This window comes from Cebidichthys violaceus, unplaced genomic scaffold (assembly GCF_023349555.1).
Source record: "Cebidichthys violaceus isolate CVI_PGR_0920_01 unplaced genomic scaffold, fCebVio1.0.p SCAF_9, whole genome shotgun sequence".
NCBI lineage: Eukaryota > Metazoa > Chordata > Actinopteri > Perciformes > Stichaeidae > Cebidichthys > Cebidichthys violaceus.
In genome coordinates this window covers 1,037,508-1,056,532 of record NW_027176975.1, presented here as the reverse complement: position 1 = coordinate 1,056,532, position 19,025 = coordinate 1,037,508, and the positions used below count along the sequence as shown (strand labels likewise).

Here is a 19,025-nt window from a genome sequence, read left to right as displayed (position 1 = left end):
ACAGTGGAGACAAACAATGAGACAGAAAAAGACACGATCTCAACCCAGTTAGTGAGGATTCACAGTGAGGTGAGGAACAGCTGGTCACTGTCTCACCTCACTGTCTCCTCTGTTTGAACAGGACATGACATCATTCAGAGATTCTGATTATAACAATGATTGAAATGATTGGAATCATACATAAACTACATTTATAGCACAGATCAGTAGAGAAATATTAATATTTATTTTATTCTATCATTATTTGTTTTTTACTTGTCATGATGACTGCATGTCCCTGGTTTCATCAGGATTATATTGAGCATCATCATCATTTCACACTCAGTCTCCTCCACCAGTCAGTCACTGAATCACATGTTTAAACCTGCATCAGCTGATTTCTTTGTCCACTTGTGGTTCAGTGACAACAAGCTGTAAACACAACATGTGACATCTCACCATCTTAGAAAGGAGGCGTGTCTAACATGATATCAACCAGCTGCTTCCACATCCAGCAGTTACACATCAACATGATGACTCATCAGGAGTCTTTGTGTTTGTGTCACCTGATGAATGAAGTCCACTGTTCTCTCTCTTCTAGCTCTGTTTTTGGTCTCCACCACCTCCTGAGGGAAACATCTGTCTCTTTAGCTGCTGAATGCTCCACTATGTTCAACAGCTAGTCTCTGACTGAGTCTGTCTGCTGTTTGCTGCTGAGCAGGTAGTGAACAGAGGCTTCATCACAGCTTGTTGGATGAAAACAGCTGCTGCTGGAAACACTGAGACTGAACCAAACAGGAAATGTGCTGCAGAACCAAAACTAGGGGCTAAAAGAGGCTCAAAAGCTCTGTAGAGCTGCAGAGATGGAGACGCTTCTCTGTGGGTTCATCAGCACCACACGACTCTTCACCATCACACAGAGTCAGCTGATCCGTTGTCAATAATAGAAGTATTGATTGTTGATGTTTTGTTTTTGTCTTGTGTTTGTGTGATGATGACTGTTGTCTCTCAGAAGTAAAGGAGAAAGTATCCTGAAATCACTACAGCACCACAAACCCTCTGATGGAGGAGGTCGGGGGGGATGGTTGGATGTACAAAGCCGTTCACATCCCGTCTCCTAGCAACAGTCAACACTGGTTTCTATTATCTGTAATCCGGGGGTGAAGATATTACAGTTCAAGTCCGTCTGCAGCCACAGAGCACTGCCTGTGTCGCCCTAGAACTTTGGTCCAGTCCTAAATAAACCTCTTTGGGCTCTGACACACCATGTCCACAATCAGCTGTTGGTTCTTCACTGAGCGTCTGTGGCCGACTGTCACCTGTAGTTTCAACAAGTCGACTCTTATCAGACGGGGAACCCTAACCCTAACCCTGCAGAACAAACCAGAACCAGGTGAAGCTGAACTCCTTTGAAACAGAAAAACATTCATATTGTGATGATTCATCAAGATGTTTAAACAAATTGTTTCTTTGTCTGTTTGTCTTTTCACAATGATGTCTGGACTAAAGGTCAACACACACTGGTGACAGATGATGAGCATCAAAACATCAACTATTGTTTGATATGAGTCCACAAACCTGCAGCGTGATGACGTTGACTCATGTCAACCCACCATGATGCCGTCAACGTGTCAGGATACACCACTGTCCTATTTTCTAATGTTGAAACAAGACAACGCTCCAGAAAAACATCAGTTTCATCACCTTCCCTCCCGTTTGGGCTCATCCTGGCTACTGTTCCCTGACTACTTCTGTCTGTATTGATGGTCTGATGTGGGACACAAACAGTTTGATGAGTCTCTGGTAGTTTGAGGTCAGCTTGGTGTGTCAGGGTCACATTAACCAGGCTGACAGTGTGACAGAGAACAAGTCTCCAGCTCTACCTCCTCTATCAAACTGATTGTCTGTGGCTGCAGCAGGTCTCTTCATACCTGAGAGTTTCCAGTCTCCAGTGTGGATCCTTCACTCCAGCAGACAGCAGCTTCACTCCTGAGTCTCCTGGATGATTGTAGCTCAGGTCCAGCTCTCTCAGATGGGAGGGGTTGGTTCTCAGAGCTGAGACCAGAGAAGCACAGCCTTCCTCTGTGATCAGACAGCCTGACAGGCTGCAAACACACAAAACAACACAAATGTCACATAATCTGATGGAACTGTGAGGGCTGGAAGGTTTATGTTTATTACTGTCATCACCAATCTGTTTGTGTGTAAACTTTAAACTTAGTACTTAGTCCAAGAAAAGTAATTCACAGGATCACCTGAGAGTCTCCAGTGTACAATGTGGACTCTCCAGTACAGCAGACAGCTGCTTCACTCCTGAATCCTGCAGGTCGTTGTTACTCAGGTCCATCTCTCTCAGACTAGAGGACTGGGAGCTGAGAACTGAGGACAGAGCTTCACAGCTTCTCTCTGAGAGGTTACAGCCACTCAGTCTGAAGAGACAAGGATGAAGAAAAAAAAATATTTGAAAAGTTGAAAAAAATAGCATATTTAAGTTATGTGAGGAACTGTGAGGGCTGGAAGGTTACTGCAGTACTGAGATACTGTCGCCTACTGTGGGGTTACATTACCATTGTTACTGATTATTTTCTAGTCACAACCAAAAACCCACTAATGTCCATCAACAATCTGACAACATTACTGCTAACTCTCTGATGTAACAATAAACTGCGAAAAAAACACTATAACGTATGTTTAAGGAAATACATTGAAATTAAATATTTGATTGAAATCTTGAAAGCAGAGACAATCTTATGAAGGTTATGAGTTTACCCATAGATGTAAATAAGGACACTATTTGGACATTAATTGAATCCTGACCTGAGAGTTTCCAGTTCACAATGTGGACTCTCCAGTCCAGCAGAAAGCTGCTTCACTCCTGAATCCTGCAGGTTGTTGTTACTCAGGTCCATCTCTCTCAGACTAGAGGACTGGGAGCTGAGAACTGAGGACAGAGCTTCAAAGCTTCTCTCTGAGAGGTTACAGCCACTCAGTCTGAAGAGACAAGGATGAAGAAAAAATAAACAATAAGTAGAAAAGACAGCAGCGTATTTAAGGTATGATATATGAATCTTAGTCTCTCTGTACTTACAGAACTTTGTTGGAGGCTTTGACCACTGGCAGCAGCCTCAGAAGAGCCTCCTCTGAAGCAGAGTATTTCTTCAGGTCAAACACGTCCAGATCATTTTCTGATGACAGTAAGATGAAGACCAGAGCTGACCACTGAGCAGGAGACAGTTCATCTGTGGAGAGACGTCCTGAACTCAGGGACCGTTGGATCTCTTCCACTAGAGAACTATCATTCAGTTCATTCAGACAGTGGAACAGATTGATGCTTTTCTCTGGAGACACATCCTCACTGATCTTCTTCTTGATGTACTGGACTGTTCTCTGATTGGTCTGTGAGCTACTTCCTGTCTGACTCAGCAGACCTCGTAGGAGAGTCTGATTGGTCTCCAGTGAAAGACCCAGGAGGAAGCGGAGGAACAAGTCTAGGTGTCCATTTGGACTTTGTAAGGCCTTGTCCACAGCACTCTGGTAGACATGTGTTAGTTCAGGTTTGTCTCTAGAGACTTCAGACAGCCGGGAGGTTGTTTGTTCTTCTGACAGCAGATTGACTCCAGAGCTGATGAAGGTCAGATGGACATGAAGAGCAGCCAGAAACTCCTGAACACTCAGATGGACGAAGCAGAAGACCTTGTCCTGGTACAGTCCACTCTCCTCTCTAAAGATCTCTGTGAACACTCCTGAGTACACTGAGGCTGCTCTGATATCGATACCACACTCTGTCACGTCGGATTCATAGAAGATCAGGTTCCCTTTTTGCAGCTGATCAAAAGCCAGTTTTCCCAGAGACTCAGTCATCTTCCTGCTCTCTGGACTCCAGTGTGGATCTGTCTCAGCTCCTCCATCATACTTGACCTTCTTCAGTTTGGACTGAACCACCAGGAAGTGGATGTACATCTCAGTCAGGGTCTTGGGCAGCTGTCCTCTTTCTCTGGTCTTCAGCACATCCTCCAGAACTGTAGCAGTGATCCAGCAGAAGACTGGGATGTGGCACATGATGTGGAGGCTTCGTGAGGTCTTGATGTGGGAGATGATCCTGCTGGCCTGCTCCTCATCTCTGAATCTCTTCCTGAAGTACTCCTCCTTCTGTGGGTCAGTGAACCCTCTGACCTCTGTCACCATGTCGACACACTCAGGAGGGATCTGATTGGCTGCTGCAGGTCGTGTAGTTATCCAGAGGCGAGCAGAGGGAAGCAGTTTCCCCCTGAAGAGGTTTGTCAGCAGCACATCCACTGAGGTGGACTCTGTAACATCAGTCAGGATCTCATTGTTGTGAAAGTCCAGAGGAAGTCGACACTCATCCAGACCGTCAAAGATGAACAGAACCAGGAACTCTTCAAACCTACAGATTCCTGCTTCTTTGGTTTCAGTGAAGAAGTGATGAACAAGTTCCACCAAGCTGAACTTCTTTTCTTTCAGCACATTCAGCTCTCTGAAAGTGAATGGAAATGTGAACTGTATGTCCTGGTGGTCTTTGTCTTCAGCCCAGTCCAGAGTGAACTTCTGTGTTAAGACTGTTTTCCCAATGCCAGCCACTCCCTTTGTCATCACTGTTCTGATTGGTTCCTCTCTTCCAGGTGAGGCTTTAAAGATGTCTTCTTGTCTGATGGTTGTTTCTGGTCTGTCTGGTTTCCTGGATGCTGCTTCAATGTGTCTGACCTCATGTTCATCATTGACCTCTGCAGTCACTCCCTCTGTGATGTAGAGCTCTGTGTAGATCTGATTCAGAAGGGTTGGGTTTCCTGCTTTTGCGATCCCCTCAAACACACACTGGAACTTCTTCTTCAGGTTAGATTTGAGTTCACGCTGACAAACTGGTGCAAAAAGTCCTGAATGAAAACACAACAAAGAAGATCAATGAGTCAAAGAATAGATTTCAACATGTCATGTCTTCAAAGAATGAGTCTATGAATATATGTTGGTCCATCTCTTGAGACATTAGTAAACATCACATTTATCCAGCATGTTAAATCTTTAGAAATCCTCTTACTGCTCTGCAGACAGTCAGCCAGCTCCTCCTGCTTCATCCTCCTCAGGAAGTTTAGTGTGATCTTCAGAAATGCCTCTCTGCTGCTCCTCCTCTGCTCTTCATCCTCACCCTCCACTACCTCCTCATCCTCCCTCTGACTCTCTAAGCATTCTGGGTTATCTGAACTCAGTCCCTTCTGGATCTTCTTCAGCTCGTTCTTCACAAAAGTGACCATGTTCTCCTCCAGCAGCTGGAACAGAACATTCTATGAATGACACAAACTAAAACCATGGAACCAAACATCAGATCCATGTTGGACAGACTGACGATCCACTGGTCTACAAAGTGCAGCATGGAGATGATTGTGAACAGAATAGATGTAACAGTAGTTGTACATGTACAGACCATAAATATGGAGTCCAGTGTTTGATGCTGCTGGGCAGACTGACCTCTGGGAACCTCTGAGCTCTCCTGGTCCTCTCTGTGGAGGAATCATGAACAATCAGCTCACATTGTGTCCGTCCACACAGAGACCAACACAAGGTAAAGGTTTTTATCTAGTTTAAAACATAGTAAAAGTTACGTGTTGGAGATATTACTCGTTGAACACCAGTTTATCTGTTGGTACTTGGTACACTGATGCTGGGACTGCAACACTAGCTCACCTCAGTCTAGCTAGCTAGCCATGGGTGTTAACAGTCTACAATCAAGCGGCGGCTCTTCATCGTTCTGGCTACTTCAGCTCCACTGATGGCCCATCGGCAGAGGTTTCAAGCTGAAAAGGAGCTACGATCCATCGAGCGGCTCATGGAGGACATCCTCCAGCGCAGACGGAGCTGTGTTCCCGGCTAACATGCCTCGAGCCGGTGAGGATCCAGCAGGACCGTGGATGTGGTCCGAGGCTTTGACTCGTTATATAAAATTGGGCAAATGATTGATCAAATGTAGGTCTATTTCCGGGCTTTTTGGGCTATCAAAGCACCCGTACCGTAGCGCCACGAATAGACGAGCATCACATTTCAAGCGCCGGCTGACGGATGACTTGACCGCAGTAGCAGCTTGTGGCAACACTCATCCTCACTCACTCACTCTGTCATCACATGTTTATCTCTCATCCTCACTCACTCACTCTGTCATCACATGTTTCTCTCTCACACTCACTCACTCACTCTGTCATCACATGTTTATCTCTCATCCTCACTCACTCACTCTGTCATCACATGTTTATCTCTCATACTCACTCACTCTGTCATCACAAGTTTATCTCTCATCCCCACTCACTCTGTCATTACATATTTATCTCTCATCCCCACTCACTCACTCTGTCATCACATGTTTATCTCTCATACTCACTCACTCAATCATCACATGTTTATCTCTCATCCTCACTCACTCACTCTGTCATCACATGTTTATCTCTCATCCTCACTCACTCACTTTGTCATCACATGTTTATCTCTCATCCTCACTCACTCACTCTGTCATCACATGTTTATCTCTCATCCTCACTCACTCACTTTGTCATCACATGTTTATCTCTCATCCTCACTCACTCACTTTGTCATCACATGTTTATCTCTCATCCTCACTCACTCACTCTGTCATCACATGTTTATCTCTCATCCTCACTCACTCAGTCATCACATGTTTATCTCTCATCCTCACTCACTCACTGTCATCACATGTTTATCTCTCATCCTCACTCACTCACTCTGTCATCACATGTTTATCTCTCATCCTCACTCACTCACTCTGTCATCACATGTTTATCTCTCATCCTCAGTCACTCACTCTGTCATCACGTTTATCTCTCATCCTCACTCACTCACTCATCACATGTTTATCTCTAGTCCTCACTCACTCACTCACTCACTCTGTCATCACATGTTTATCTCTCATCCTCACTCACTCTGTCATCACATGTTTATCTCTCATCCTCACTCACTCACTCTGTCATCACATGTTTATCTCTCACACTCACTCACTCACTCTGTCATCACATGTTTATCTCTCACACTCACTCACTCACTCACTCTGTCATCACATGTTTATCTCTCATCCTCACTCACTCACTCACTCACTCTGTCATCACATATTTATCTCTCATCCCCACTCACTCACTCTGTCATCACATGTTTATCTCTCATCCTCACTCACTGTCATCACATGTTTATCTCTCATCCTCACTCACTCACTCTGTCATCACATGTTTATCTCTCATCCTCACTCACTCACTCTGTCATCACATGTTTATCTCTCATCCTCACTCACTCACTCTGTCATCACATGTTTATCTCTCATCCTCACTCACTCACTGTCATCACATGTTTATCTGTCATCCTCAGTCACTCACTCTGTCATCACGTTTATCTCTCATCCTCACTCACTCACTCTGTCATCACATGTTTATCTCTCATCCTCACTCACTCACTCACTCTGTCATCACATGTTTATCTCTCATCCTCACTCACTCTGTCATCACATGTTTATCTCTCATCCTCACTCACTCACTCTGTCATCACATGTTTATCTCTCACACTCACTCACTCACTCTGTCATCACATGTTTATCTCTCACACTCACTCACTCACTCTGTCATCACATGTTTATCTCTCATACTCACTCTGTCATCACATGTTTATCTCTCCTCACTCACTCTGTCATCACATGTTTATCTCTCATCCTCACTCACTCTGTCATCACATGTTTATCTCTCATCCTCACTCACTCACTCTGTCATCATATGTTTATCTCTCATCCTCACTCACTCTGTAATCACATGTTTATCTCTCATCCTCACTCACTCTGTCATCACATGATTATCTCTCATACTCACTCACTCACTCTGTCATCACATGTTTATCTCTCATCCTTACTCAATCACTCTGTCATCACATGTTTATCTCTCATGCTCACTCACTCTGTCATCACATGTTTATCTCTCATACTCACTCACTCACTCTGTCATCACATGTTTATCTCTCATCCTCAATCACTCACTCTGTCATCACATGTTTATCTCTCATACTCACTCACTCTGTCATCACATGTTTATCTCTCATCCTCACTCACTCACTCTGTCATCACATGTTTATCTCTCATCCTCACTCACTCACTCTGTCATCACATGTTTATCTCTCATCCTCACTCACTCTGTCATCACATGTTTATCTCTCATACTCACTCACTCTGTCATCACATGTTTATCTCTCATCCTCACTCACTCACTCACTCACTCACTCTGTCATCACATGTTTATCTTTCATCCTCACTCACTCTGTCATCACATGTTTATCTCTCAGACTCTCTAAAGGGGTTTTCCCGCCGCTGGCTCTCTTCTCCCAGCTAGCGAAGCCGTTAGCTTGTTAGCTTGTTAGCAGCTAAGTTCAGATGCAGCGATGACCTCAGCGGCGCTTAAACGTTTTACCCACACGTCTACTAAATACTCCGGTTGTAACTCTTTAACTAAGAACAATAACACACGTTCTGATCTTATAACTAGTCTACATCTCTCTCTCTTCACCGCTGTCCCTCGTTCTTCTCTCTTTCTCCGCTTCGCGCTCTCCGGTCGTTAGTCCCGCCCCTCTAACAACCCGGTAGGTTACCAGAAAGTCTCCTCTGAGTCTCCTGATTGGCTGGCGACACATTGACACCTGACCAACCAATCCGGTAAGGACGCAAGAGGTTCAAGGGCAACTCGAACTGTAGGACACTTCAGTACTTTTACAAACTATATTTCTCTGCTTATGACAAACGTCAAAGAACACGTGTAAGCAGATTAGCAGATGCTTCACATAGTTGGAGACTCAATACTGAGATTTGTGAAGCTCTCAGGTACAATGACATCCTGTGATTTCATTGATCTCTCCTTGACATCATCCCTCTGTCCTCACTGTGATAGTGAACGCTGCCACCGATGACGTCGTGTCGAGACAATCCTCAAAGTTCATCATGAACCTGAGTCGTGTCACGGTCTTGGTTTTGTTTAGTTTGTTTCCTGTTTTATTTTGAAGTTCCCTGCCTCTTGTGTCCCGTGTTCACTTCCTGCCTGTGTGATTGAGTCCTCCTGTCTGATCACCTGCACCTCCTCAGTGTATTTAAAGCCTGTGTTCCTGTCTCAGTGTTGGTTCTTCTGCTCTGATCTTCCCGGTATGTTCCGCTGTGTTCCCTGCTCTCATGGATGTATCCCTCCTGCTTTATCTTTTAAATCACCTCATCCTGTTTGGTGTTTTGTCCGTTCTGGATTGTTTGCTCCTCCCTTTTGGACTCACCTCTGTAAGTTTTGTTTTGGACTATTCTTTATTAAAATCACTGTTAAATATCCTTCTGCTCCTGAGTCTACCTGCATCTGGGTTCATCCCCTGTTGCCCTCTTTGTCTCCACCATTGAAAGCCTGATGAGAAGGTGGACCCTGTCTGGTCCAACTACCACTATGACCAAAGGATGTGAGCGTTTGAGTCTTTGTACTGCTGCACCTGTGGACGCAAAATATATAGACTCACTAACAAGACCATATGTGTGACTTAGTGTGAGCTTCAGTGTATATCAGGACCATATGTGTGACTTAGTGTGAGCTTCAGTGTATATCAGGACCATATATGTGACTTAGTGTGTGCTTCAGTGTATATCAAGACCATATATACATATATATATTCAAAATATATATATATATTCAAAAACCCCAATGAAAGAACGAAGAAGAGTCGAGGAGACCCTGCCCGGAGGAAGACCGGGGCCCACGTCTGGAGCCAGGCCCAGTCGGAGGGCCCGACAGCGAGCGCCTGGTGGCCGGGTTTGCCACGGAGCCCGGCCGGGCACAGCCCGAAGCAGCAACGTGGCACCTCCCTCCTCTCCATCCTGTGGGCTCACCACTTGCAGGAGGAACCGCTTGGGTCGGGTGCGCTGCCCCATGGGTGGCAGTGAAGGCCAGGGATCTCGACGGACCAGACCCGGGCAGCAAAGGCTGGCTCTGGGGACGTGGAACGTCACCTCTCTGTGGGGGAAGGAGCCGGAGCTTGTGCGGGAGGTGGCGCGCTACCAGTTAGATCTGGTGGGGCTTACCTCTACGCACTGCATCGGTTCTGGAACCGCACTCATGGATAGGGGTTGGACTCTTTTCTTCTCTGGAGTTGCCCAGGGTGTGAGGCGCCAGGCGGGTGTGGGGATACTCACAAATCCCCGGCTGAGTGCTGCTGCGTCGGAGTTTACCCCGGTGGACGAGAGGGTCGCCTCCCTACACCTGCGGGTTATGGGGGGGAAAACTCTGACTGTTGTCTGTGCATATGCACCGAAACAACAGTTCAAAGTATTCGGCCTTCTTAGAGACCCTGACTGGAGTCCTGTATGGGGCTCCAGTGGGGGACTCAATAGTTCTGCTGGGGGATTTCAACGCGCACGTGGGCAACGATGGGGATACCTGGAGAGGCGTGATTGGGAGGAACGGCCTCCCTGATCTAAATTCGAGCGGTCGTTTGTTGTTGGACTTCTGTGCTAGTCATGGATTGTCCATAACAAACACCATGTTCAAGCATAAGGATGTTCATAAGTGTACGTGGTACCAGAGCACCCTAGGCCGAAGGTCTAGGGTGCTCTGCTCCGCCGTGCTGGAAAGGAGGGTTCGGCCGATAGTCGAACCTCGGATTGAAGAGGAACAATGCGGATTCCGTCCTGGCCCTGGAACAACGGACCAGCTCTTCACTCTCGCAAGGATCCTGGAGGGGGCTTGGGAATACGCCCATCCGGTCTATATGTGTTTTGTGGACCTGGAGAAGGCGTATGACCGGGTCCCCCGGGAGATACTGTGGGAGGTGCTGCGGGAGTATGGGGTGAGGGGGCCACTTCTGGGGGCCATCCAATCCCTGTATGCCCAAAGCGAGAGCTGTGTCCGGGTTCTCGGTAGTAAGTCGGACTCATTTCCGGTGAGGGTTGGCCTCCGCCAGGGCTGCGCTTTGTCACCAATCCTGTTTGTGGTATTCATGGACAGGATATCGAGGCGGAGTCGTGGGGAGGAGTGTTTACAGTTCGGTGGGCTGAGGATTGCATCGCTGCTTTTTGCAGATGATGTGGTCCTGATGTCTTCATCGGGCTGTGACCTCCAGCACTCACTGGATCGGTTCGCAGCCGAGTGTGAAGCGGTTGGGATGAGGATCAGCACCTCTAAATCTGAGGCCATGGTTCTCAGCAGGAAACCGGTGGATTGCCCACTCCGGGTAGGGAATGAGTCCTTACCCCAAGTGAAGGAGTTCAAGTACCTCGAGGTCTTGTTCGAGAGAGAGGGAACAACGGAACACGAGATTGGCCGGAGAATCGGAGCAGCTGGGGCGGTATTGCAGTCGCTTTCTTCGTTCCTACCCTCACCTATGGTCATGTGGACTGGGTCATGACCAAAAGAATTAGATCGCGGGTACAAGCGGCCGAAATGGGTTTCCTCAGGAGGGTGGCTGGCATCTCCCTTAGAGATAGGGTGAGAAGTTCGGTCATCCGTGAAAGAATCGGAGTAGAGCCGCTGCTTCTTTGCGTGGAACGGAGCCAGTTGAGGTGGTTCGGGCATCTGGTGAGGATGCCACCTGGGCGCCTCCCTAGGGAGGTGTTCCAGGCACGACCAGCTGGGAGGAGACCCCGAGGGAGGCCCAGGACCAGGTGGAGGGACTATATCTCCAAACTGGCCTGGGAGCGCCTCGGGATCCCCCAGTCAGAGCTGGCTGATGTGGCCCGGGAAAGGGAAGTTTGGGGTCCCCTGCTGGAGCTGTTGCCCCCGCGACCCGATCACGGATAAGCGGACGAAGATGAATGAATGATGAATATGTAACTTAGTGTGAGCTTCAGTGTATATCAGGACCATATATGTGACTTAGTGTGAGCTTCAGTGTATATCAGGACCATATATGTGACTTAGTGTGAGCTTCAGTGTATATCAGGACCATATGTGTGACTTAGTGTGAGCTTCAGTGTATATCAGGAACATATGTGTGACTTAGTGTGAGCTTCAGTGTATATCAGGACCATATGTGTGACTTAGTGTGAGCTTCAGTGTATATCAGGACCATATATGTGACTTAGTGTGAGCTTCAGTGTATATCAGGACCATATATGTGACTTAGTGTGAGCTTCAGTGTTTATCAGGACCATATATGTGACTTAGTGTGAGCTTCAGTGTATATCAGGACCATATATGGGATGTCTGCTCTGCTTCCATTAGAGGAAGTAAGTGAATGGGGGAGCAGACAGTGAAGCACAGAATGTTTGGGTTAGGAACAGAAACAGATGTTAGTGAGGACTCCTCCTACCCCCCCACCCTTGTGCACTGGTCCTTTATAAGATGTTCAAACCTGCACACGGGGCTCTTCATCCCTCAGACTGCACACAGGCGCTCAGTGGGATGATTGAACCTTCTCTGCACAGACAATAAATACTCCAAAGACAAACTTTCTTTCCTCACATTTCCTTATTTCAGTATTACAGCACTCACTCGCTACTATTCTATAGTTTTTACACCACACCTTACTAACGGGCCTTTGCTGTCCGGGCCCCTCAGCTGTGGAACTCTCTTCCTGCTAATCTAAGACCGGCAGATTCAGTCTCCTCTTTAAACCTCTTCTGAAGACTCACTTTTACCCTTTGACTTATTTCTACATCTGTTTATTTATTTAAATCTTATTTTACGGTTTGATTGTTTCTGATTTGCTTTCATGTTTTATTGTGAAGCACTTTGTAACTTTATTTTGAAAAGGTGCTATTTAAATAAAGTTGTTATTATTATTATTATTATCATCGGTTTGAAATCCTCACCTTTGATCAACAGAGTGGCGTCCATCTTTGAAGTTAATAAGATGAGGCATAGACCAGTCACTCTTCATGGACACACAGCTGGGTCCAGGTCCAGGTTCAGGTCCAGGTCCAGGTCCAGGTCCAGGTTGTTCCAGCTTCCTCCTGATAGAAACACCAGATACATTCAGTGATGTAATAATCCTACTGTACTCAGTGTATTTGTATTCTGGTAGTTTTAGGAGACATTTAGCATTAAATCAATGTTTCATGTAGAAATGTTTCAGTGTTGATGTTGAAGCTGTATTCAGTGCAGCAAAGACAGGAAGTGATGCAGTGAGGTGACCATGATGGTTGAAGAGTAATGCTGTCCAATCAGGATGAAGAGAGGAACCATGTGGTGTAAAAGAGTTTTACCTGAGTGACCTTCTGCTGGGTCCAGGTCCAGGTTTACTTTTTCTTTTACGTTTAGGTTCAGGTCCAGGTTCAGGTCCAGGTCCAGGTCCAGGTCCAGGACAGTGTGGTCCCTGATGGGTCCTGGTCACATGTAGAAACAGAGTCAGTGGATGAAGGACTTTGAGTCATGGACAGTTAGAGATGGTCATCTCACCTCTGAGCTTTGGTGTGTCTGGTTGTAGAGGGAGGGACTCCCTCCTCTCTGTCCTCACACTGATTCATAGCAGAGTCCACACCTTCACACAAACACAACAACATTATGTCTCTTCATCAGGACAAACACACACAGCTCATTCACCTCAACACTGAACACACTCATGGGACAGTTTCCATGTTGTCGTCACGTTGAGCTGCAGAGTCATCTCTAAGAAGTGACGTTCTCAATGCTCTCTAGTCTTTTGTCTTGTTTGAAGACTAGAGGAAGACACTTCATGTGGCTTTTTATTGGCCTTTCTTTGGGATGACGTCACCGTTCACTTCTATTGGACTGACTTTGAAAAGCTCTTCCACGTTTGAAATGTTCCTCTGTTTCCACGTCTACTACATCCAGTCAGAGCATGAAGCAGCTAGTCCAAGAATCCAGAATCAGTCATGTGACCTCGTTAGCTGCTGCTGGATCCACATCACTTTGTACCTTCATGTGTAGAGGAACCACTGAGAGCAGAGCTGAAAGCATCCGTCCAATCATTGATCAGCACATCAGCACTCATTCCTCCTTCACATCAACGTCCTGATTCTCTCTGATGGAGTCACACTGATGCCTCCTCTCAATGAGGCTGTTAGTGGAGCTGTCGCCCTCTGGTGGCTCAAAGGGAAACCGTCACCTTCAACTGACTCATTTCACCGTCTACAGCTTTTCACAATAAAACACCATCATTATTTGTTGGGTTGACGTTCTTATAAAACGGTTTAATATCAGCTGAACATCTTCTTCATGCAGACGGCCACCTAGAGTAGCTTCAGTGTTTGTAACATAACAGACTGTCAAAGTAAAAGCATCTCTCTGAACTCTCTGTGTGTCTCCTGGAGGTCTGACAGTAATCTAGTAGAACACGCTGACAGAGGAGACGAGTGAGGAGACGAGTGAGGAGACGAGTGAGGAGATGAGTGAGGAGTCCAGAGAAAGGAGCGTCAGTGAATCCAGAGGCTGAGAGAGGAAAGTGGACTCAACTGGCTGTTAGTTGAACCCTTCAATGAAACACTGTGAGCTTTCATCTGCAGATGTTTAGTGATGTGTTGTCTCAATGTAGTGTGCATCATTTATTGTGACTCGTAACCTGAAGCTCACCGTTTACTGCTTTACAGGTGGTTTATACTGATGCCTACTGACATGACTCTAAACTGTTGTGAGCTCATTCCTGCTCTCCAAACACTTTAAAGTCTTTATCTTTATCACATTAAAATAATCATCATCATAATCATAATCAATAATAATAACAAACATTAGGAGAACAATAGCTCCTCTAAATCTAAATGAAGTTTAGTGTGTACAGGATGACGTCATCGTCCGCCCTAAAGCTGCCGCACATCGCTCCAAGGAGTACTTCCGGTCCAGATTTCAAAGTAAAGGATCGCGTGAGTTCTTTGTGATTAAGGAACAGAAGAGTAATTTAAGATCCTGTTATTTATTATTATTTAGACTACAGTCAGTACTAATATGAAGTATTTTACTGTGTACTATGTGAATAATCTAATGTCAAAATTCCTTCAGAGACCAAGACTCATTCGTTTTGTCTTAATTCACAAAGTACACAGTAAAATACTTCATATTATATCTAACTGTAGTCTAAATAATAATAAATAACAGGATCTTAAATTACTCTTCTGTTCCTTAATCACAAAGAACGAAAACTGGAAGTCACGCGATCCTTTACTTTGAAATCCGGACCGGAAGTACTCCTTGGAGTGATGTGCGGCAGCTTCAGGGTGGACGAAGACGTCATCCTGTACACACTAAACTTCACTTTAAATCATTTGAGTTCAGCTGACTGAAGAAAAACATCAAGTATTTCTGTTACTTCTTCTCGCGAGACTGAACTCAAAAGTCACTTTGGTTCCTTCACGAGGAGAGAAGGAGCGACACGCGCACTGAAGACTTTGTGACGTGTTGCTCTGTTCTTCTTCACTGGTCCTCCTCTGAAGACCACTTGAACCAGTTTCTGCTGGACCCGAAGGACCAAAGAGTCCTCCAAGAGTCCTCAGTGAAAAGAGTCTCTCACTAACCTTTAGAAGAAGAAGAAGAAGCTGCGACACCACGAGCTCCAGAAGTGAAACTAAAGAGGAACAGGAAGAGAGTGGTCGTCACGAGGACACGTCACGAGGAGATGTTGCTTTGTGTTCATATCAAACCATATCCACCTTATCGATCCGAGGGGGGGGGATATGAAACGATGTGTAGAACATTTTATTATTAGAAATGTTTTATGAAGCAAATAAAGGAGAGATTATAATCATTGTTTTGATACTTTGTTTAATCAAGAAAAAAAACGGAAATTCAGAAATACCATCTTTTTTTTGTTTTCCTTTTTAAACAAAAAAACAAGAAAACCAAAGAACCAAAGTCAAATAAGGACCCGATTCTGGTTTTGTAAATCACTCATCCCTTTATGTCTCTGGTCTCTGTCTCTGTCTCTGTCCCTGGTCTCTGTCCCTGGTTCCCTGTCCCTGGTCCTCTGTCCCTGGTCTCTGTTTCTGATCTCTGGTCTCTGTCCCTGGTCTCTGGTCTCTGTCCTCGGTCCTCTGTCTCTGGTCTCCGGTCTCTGTCCCTGGTCTCTGTCTCTGGTCTCTGTCCCCGGTCCTCTGTCTCTGGTCTCTGGTCTCTGTCCCTGGTCTCCATTCCTGGTCCTCTTTCTCTGGTCCTCTGTCTCTGGTCCTCTGTCTCTGGTCTCTGTCCCTGGTCTCTTTCCCTGGTCTCCGTTCCTGGTCCTCTTACTCTGGTCCTCTGTCTCTGGTCTCTGTCCCTGGTCTCCGTTCCTGGTCCTCTTTCTCTGGTCCTCTGTCTCTGGTCCTCTGTCAATGGTCTCTGGTTTCTGGTCTCTGTCCCTGGTCTCTGTCTTTGGTCTCCGTCCCTGGTCTCCGTTCCTGGTCCTCTTACTCTGGTCCTCTGTCTCTGGTCTCTGTCCCCGGTCCTCTGTCTCTGGTCTCTGTCCCTGGTCCTCTTTCTCTGGTCCTCTGTCTCTGGTCCTCTGTCTCTGGTCTCTGTCCCTGGTCCTTTGTCTCTGGTCTCTGTCCCTGGTCTCCGTCCCTGGTCCTCTGTCTCTGGTCTTTGGTCTCTGTCCCTGGTCCCCTGTTCCCGGTCCTCTGTCTCTAGTCTCTGTTGCTGGTCCTATGTCTCTGGTCTCCGTCCCTGGTCCTCTGTCTCTGGTCTTTGGTCTCTGTCTCTGGTCCTCTGTCTTTGGTCCTCTGTCTCTAGTCGCTGTTTCTGGTCTTATGTCTCTGGTCTCCGTCCCTGGTCCTCTCTCTCTGGTCTCTGTCCCTGGTCTCCGTTCCTGGTCCTCTTCCTGTGAGGCTGGTGGACTTCTTGAGTCCACCAGCAGGTGGCAGCAGTCCCACGACAGTAAAGTCCAACTGAAGCATGACCATGAAGTGTGAGATGAAAGGAGCATCATTAAAACATGTGTATCAATCAGATGACGAACAAAGAACAGCTCCATATGAGAACATGTATGCTTTAAACACACGTGACTATAGTCAACTGTCAAAGTACAGGATGAAGTGAGCTACATCAGACAAGCCTCACATTCATAGAAAACTACATTCTTGATGAGTACATGGATAAATACATATTAAACTGCATGTAGTCGTCTACTGATGGTAACACACTCCATCTACCACGTTTATGTACTTATATTCATTCATGTATTTGATTCTAATGTTACTCTGGTATGTGTTCATCACGGACTAGAGAAGAATTTATATTGCCTTGACTTTTATTTTGAAACATTCCTACTTCCTGTCTTGCTTTGCGTGTCTTTTCAAAAGAGAAAACAAAAGAGGAATTTACAAAAACGAGCTCAGTTCATAAAGTGATGTGTGACTGCAGTGGCGATTTTAGCCTGAAATTTCTGGTGGGGCAATTTTGTATGACGTCATGTCACCGTCACAGAACTAGAGGCAGCTGATTATTATAAGCAGTAGGTCTATATATAGACCGGTAAGACCCGCTATGCGCTAAAGATGTAGCGCATTGGTCTATGTAACGGACCACGATTAGCCTGAAATGCGCCCTAATTGCGCGGTTTCGAAACCCGCTCGGGCCTGTTTTGACTCGTCGTGATCATCTAGAAATATGTACGTCAGCAACTAAAATAAACATAGCAGGCCTATGTTAATGCATTGGTGGAAAGGTGATGACATTTTCTTTATTCATCTGAATCTTCAAGGAACTAAAGATATCAAATGTAGTGGAGTAAAAAGTACAATATTTACCTTTAAGGTGCAGTGGACTAGAAGTATAAAGTGACATGAAATGTAAATACACAAGTAAAGAACAAGTACTTCAAAATTGTACTTAAGTAGAGTACTTGAGTACATGTAATTAGTTACTGTTTAATTAAGAAGCCTGCAGACTAAAAACCTCATGTGATGATGAAGCAAACAAAGAATGTGACAAATAGGAGGATTATTATTATTTATCAACATAGTTTGGAGTTCAGATAATCCTCTCTTGGGTAGATATTACAAGTTGTAATGTTTTTGAGTGAAGTTGTTGTAATAACTAAATAATACTAATAATAAATAGGAAGAAGTTATCAACACAGAAAAGTCAGTTTCATATTTTTTATTACAGAAAAACTAAAACGACAATAATAATAAAGTGTAACATAAAGGACTTAAGGTATAAATAAACTAAAAGAAAAATGTAATGTAATGAAAGTGCAACATAAATAAAGTGAAGAAATCAAGAAATCAAAATCAACAATTGAAATAATCGATAATACAGTTAAAATGAAACATATTCTGTGTCCATAAAGCTTATGAGCGTTGGAAAACTGGTGTGAGATCATCGATCGGGTGACAAGACGGCTAAAGTGAAGAGACGAGATGGTCCCAGATCAGATATCCAACAATGTTTTACACAGGCAGCCTTAAAACAGTGACCGTTGTAAAGCCAAACTCTGTAACAGTGCAAAGAACTTGAAAACATACACTGGAGATGCTGGAGGGTTTTCATCTCAACCCCGCTTCTTCAGCATAGCCCTCCATTCTTCACATGAGTGTCACACTCTGGACAGTACCAGGTCCCAAAGTACTGAAGGTGTGATGCTGTCTTTCTGTCTTTGTTGCACTTTCTGCAAAGGATCACGTCCGTCTTCTTCACCTACTTTCTCTTGACGGTTCCACTTTGCTCCGTCTCCTCTTTTGTTCCCCGTACCGTCGAGTACCGTGAGGAACCGCTCGGCCGGACGTGTGAGTGGAAGGTGGCACAGAAGGTAAACTGGGGTTGGGGGAGTTCACAAACATCACCTGTGAGGGTCCGGCCACTATAGGAAGCCCCAGAGATGGAAGAGAAGGGGAAGGAGACGGGCGGTCCTCTTCTTGAGCGTTGCTTCTCCTGCACTGTTTGGTGGCAGGAGGAACAGGTGGGGCTCAGCCAAACTGCCAGAATGCAGAGATGAGCCTTTCTGCAGAGCTGCAGGGAGCTTCTCTGGTCCTGCTCAGGGTGCATCTGGATCTGGCCCTGAACCTGGGAAAACATAAAACGACCAATATTCATAAACAGATTGTGAGCAGCTGAACGCCGCTCCGCTCGCTCCTCTTTTTCCAAGACCGTGGCAACGTGAGCCGCTGAGTC

General features: G+C 45.7%; 1 protein-coding gene across 4 annotated transcripts in view; it reads right to left on the bottom strand.

Annotated features, from left to right (window-relative positions):
• Positions 1-19,025, bottom strand: part of LOC137866820 (NLR family CARD domain-containing protein 3-like) — a 65,894-nt gene that overhangs the window by 5,809 nt on the left and 41,060 nt on the right. For 2 of the 4 annotated variants that reach the window (XM_068702972.1, XM_068702971.1), the window contains 7 exons: positions 12,800-12,940; positions 5,417-5,492; positions 5,033-5,261; positions 3,068-4,871; positions 2,797-2,970; positions 2,235-2,408; positions 1,911-2,084 (listed from right to left, as the gene is read on the bottom strand). In XM_068702972.1, the coding sequence (XP_068559073.1) occupies positions 1,911-2,084; positions 2,235-2,408; positions 2,797-2,970; positions 3,068-4,871; positions 5,033-5,261; positions 5,417-5,492; positions 12,800-12,940 (2,772 nt within the window). Of the gene's footprint in view, positions 1-1,910; positions 2,085-2,234; positions 2,409-2,796; positions 2,971-3,067; positions 4,872-5,032; positions 5,262-5,416; positions 5,493-12,799; positions 12,941-13,192; positions 13,313-13,385; positions 14,697-15,454; positions 15,509-19,025 lie in introns of those variants that run through there. The other 2 variants (XM_068702974.1, XM_068702973.1) reach the window with 2 other exon arrangements.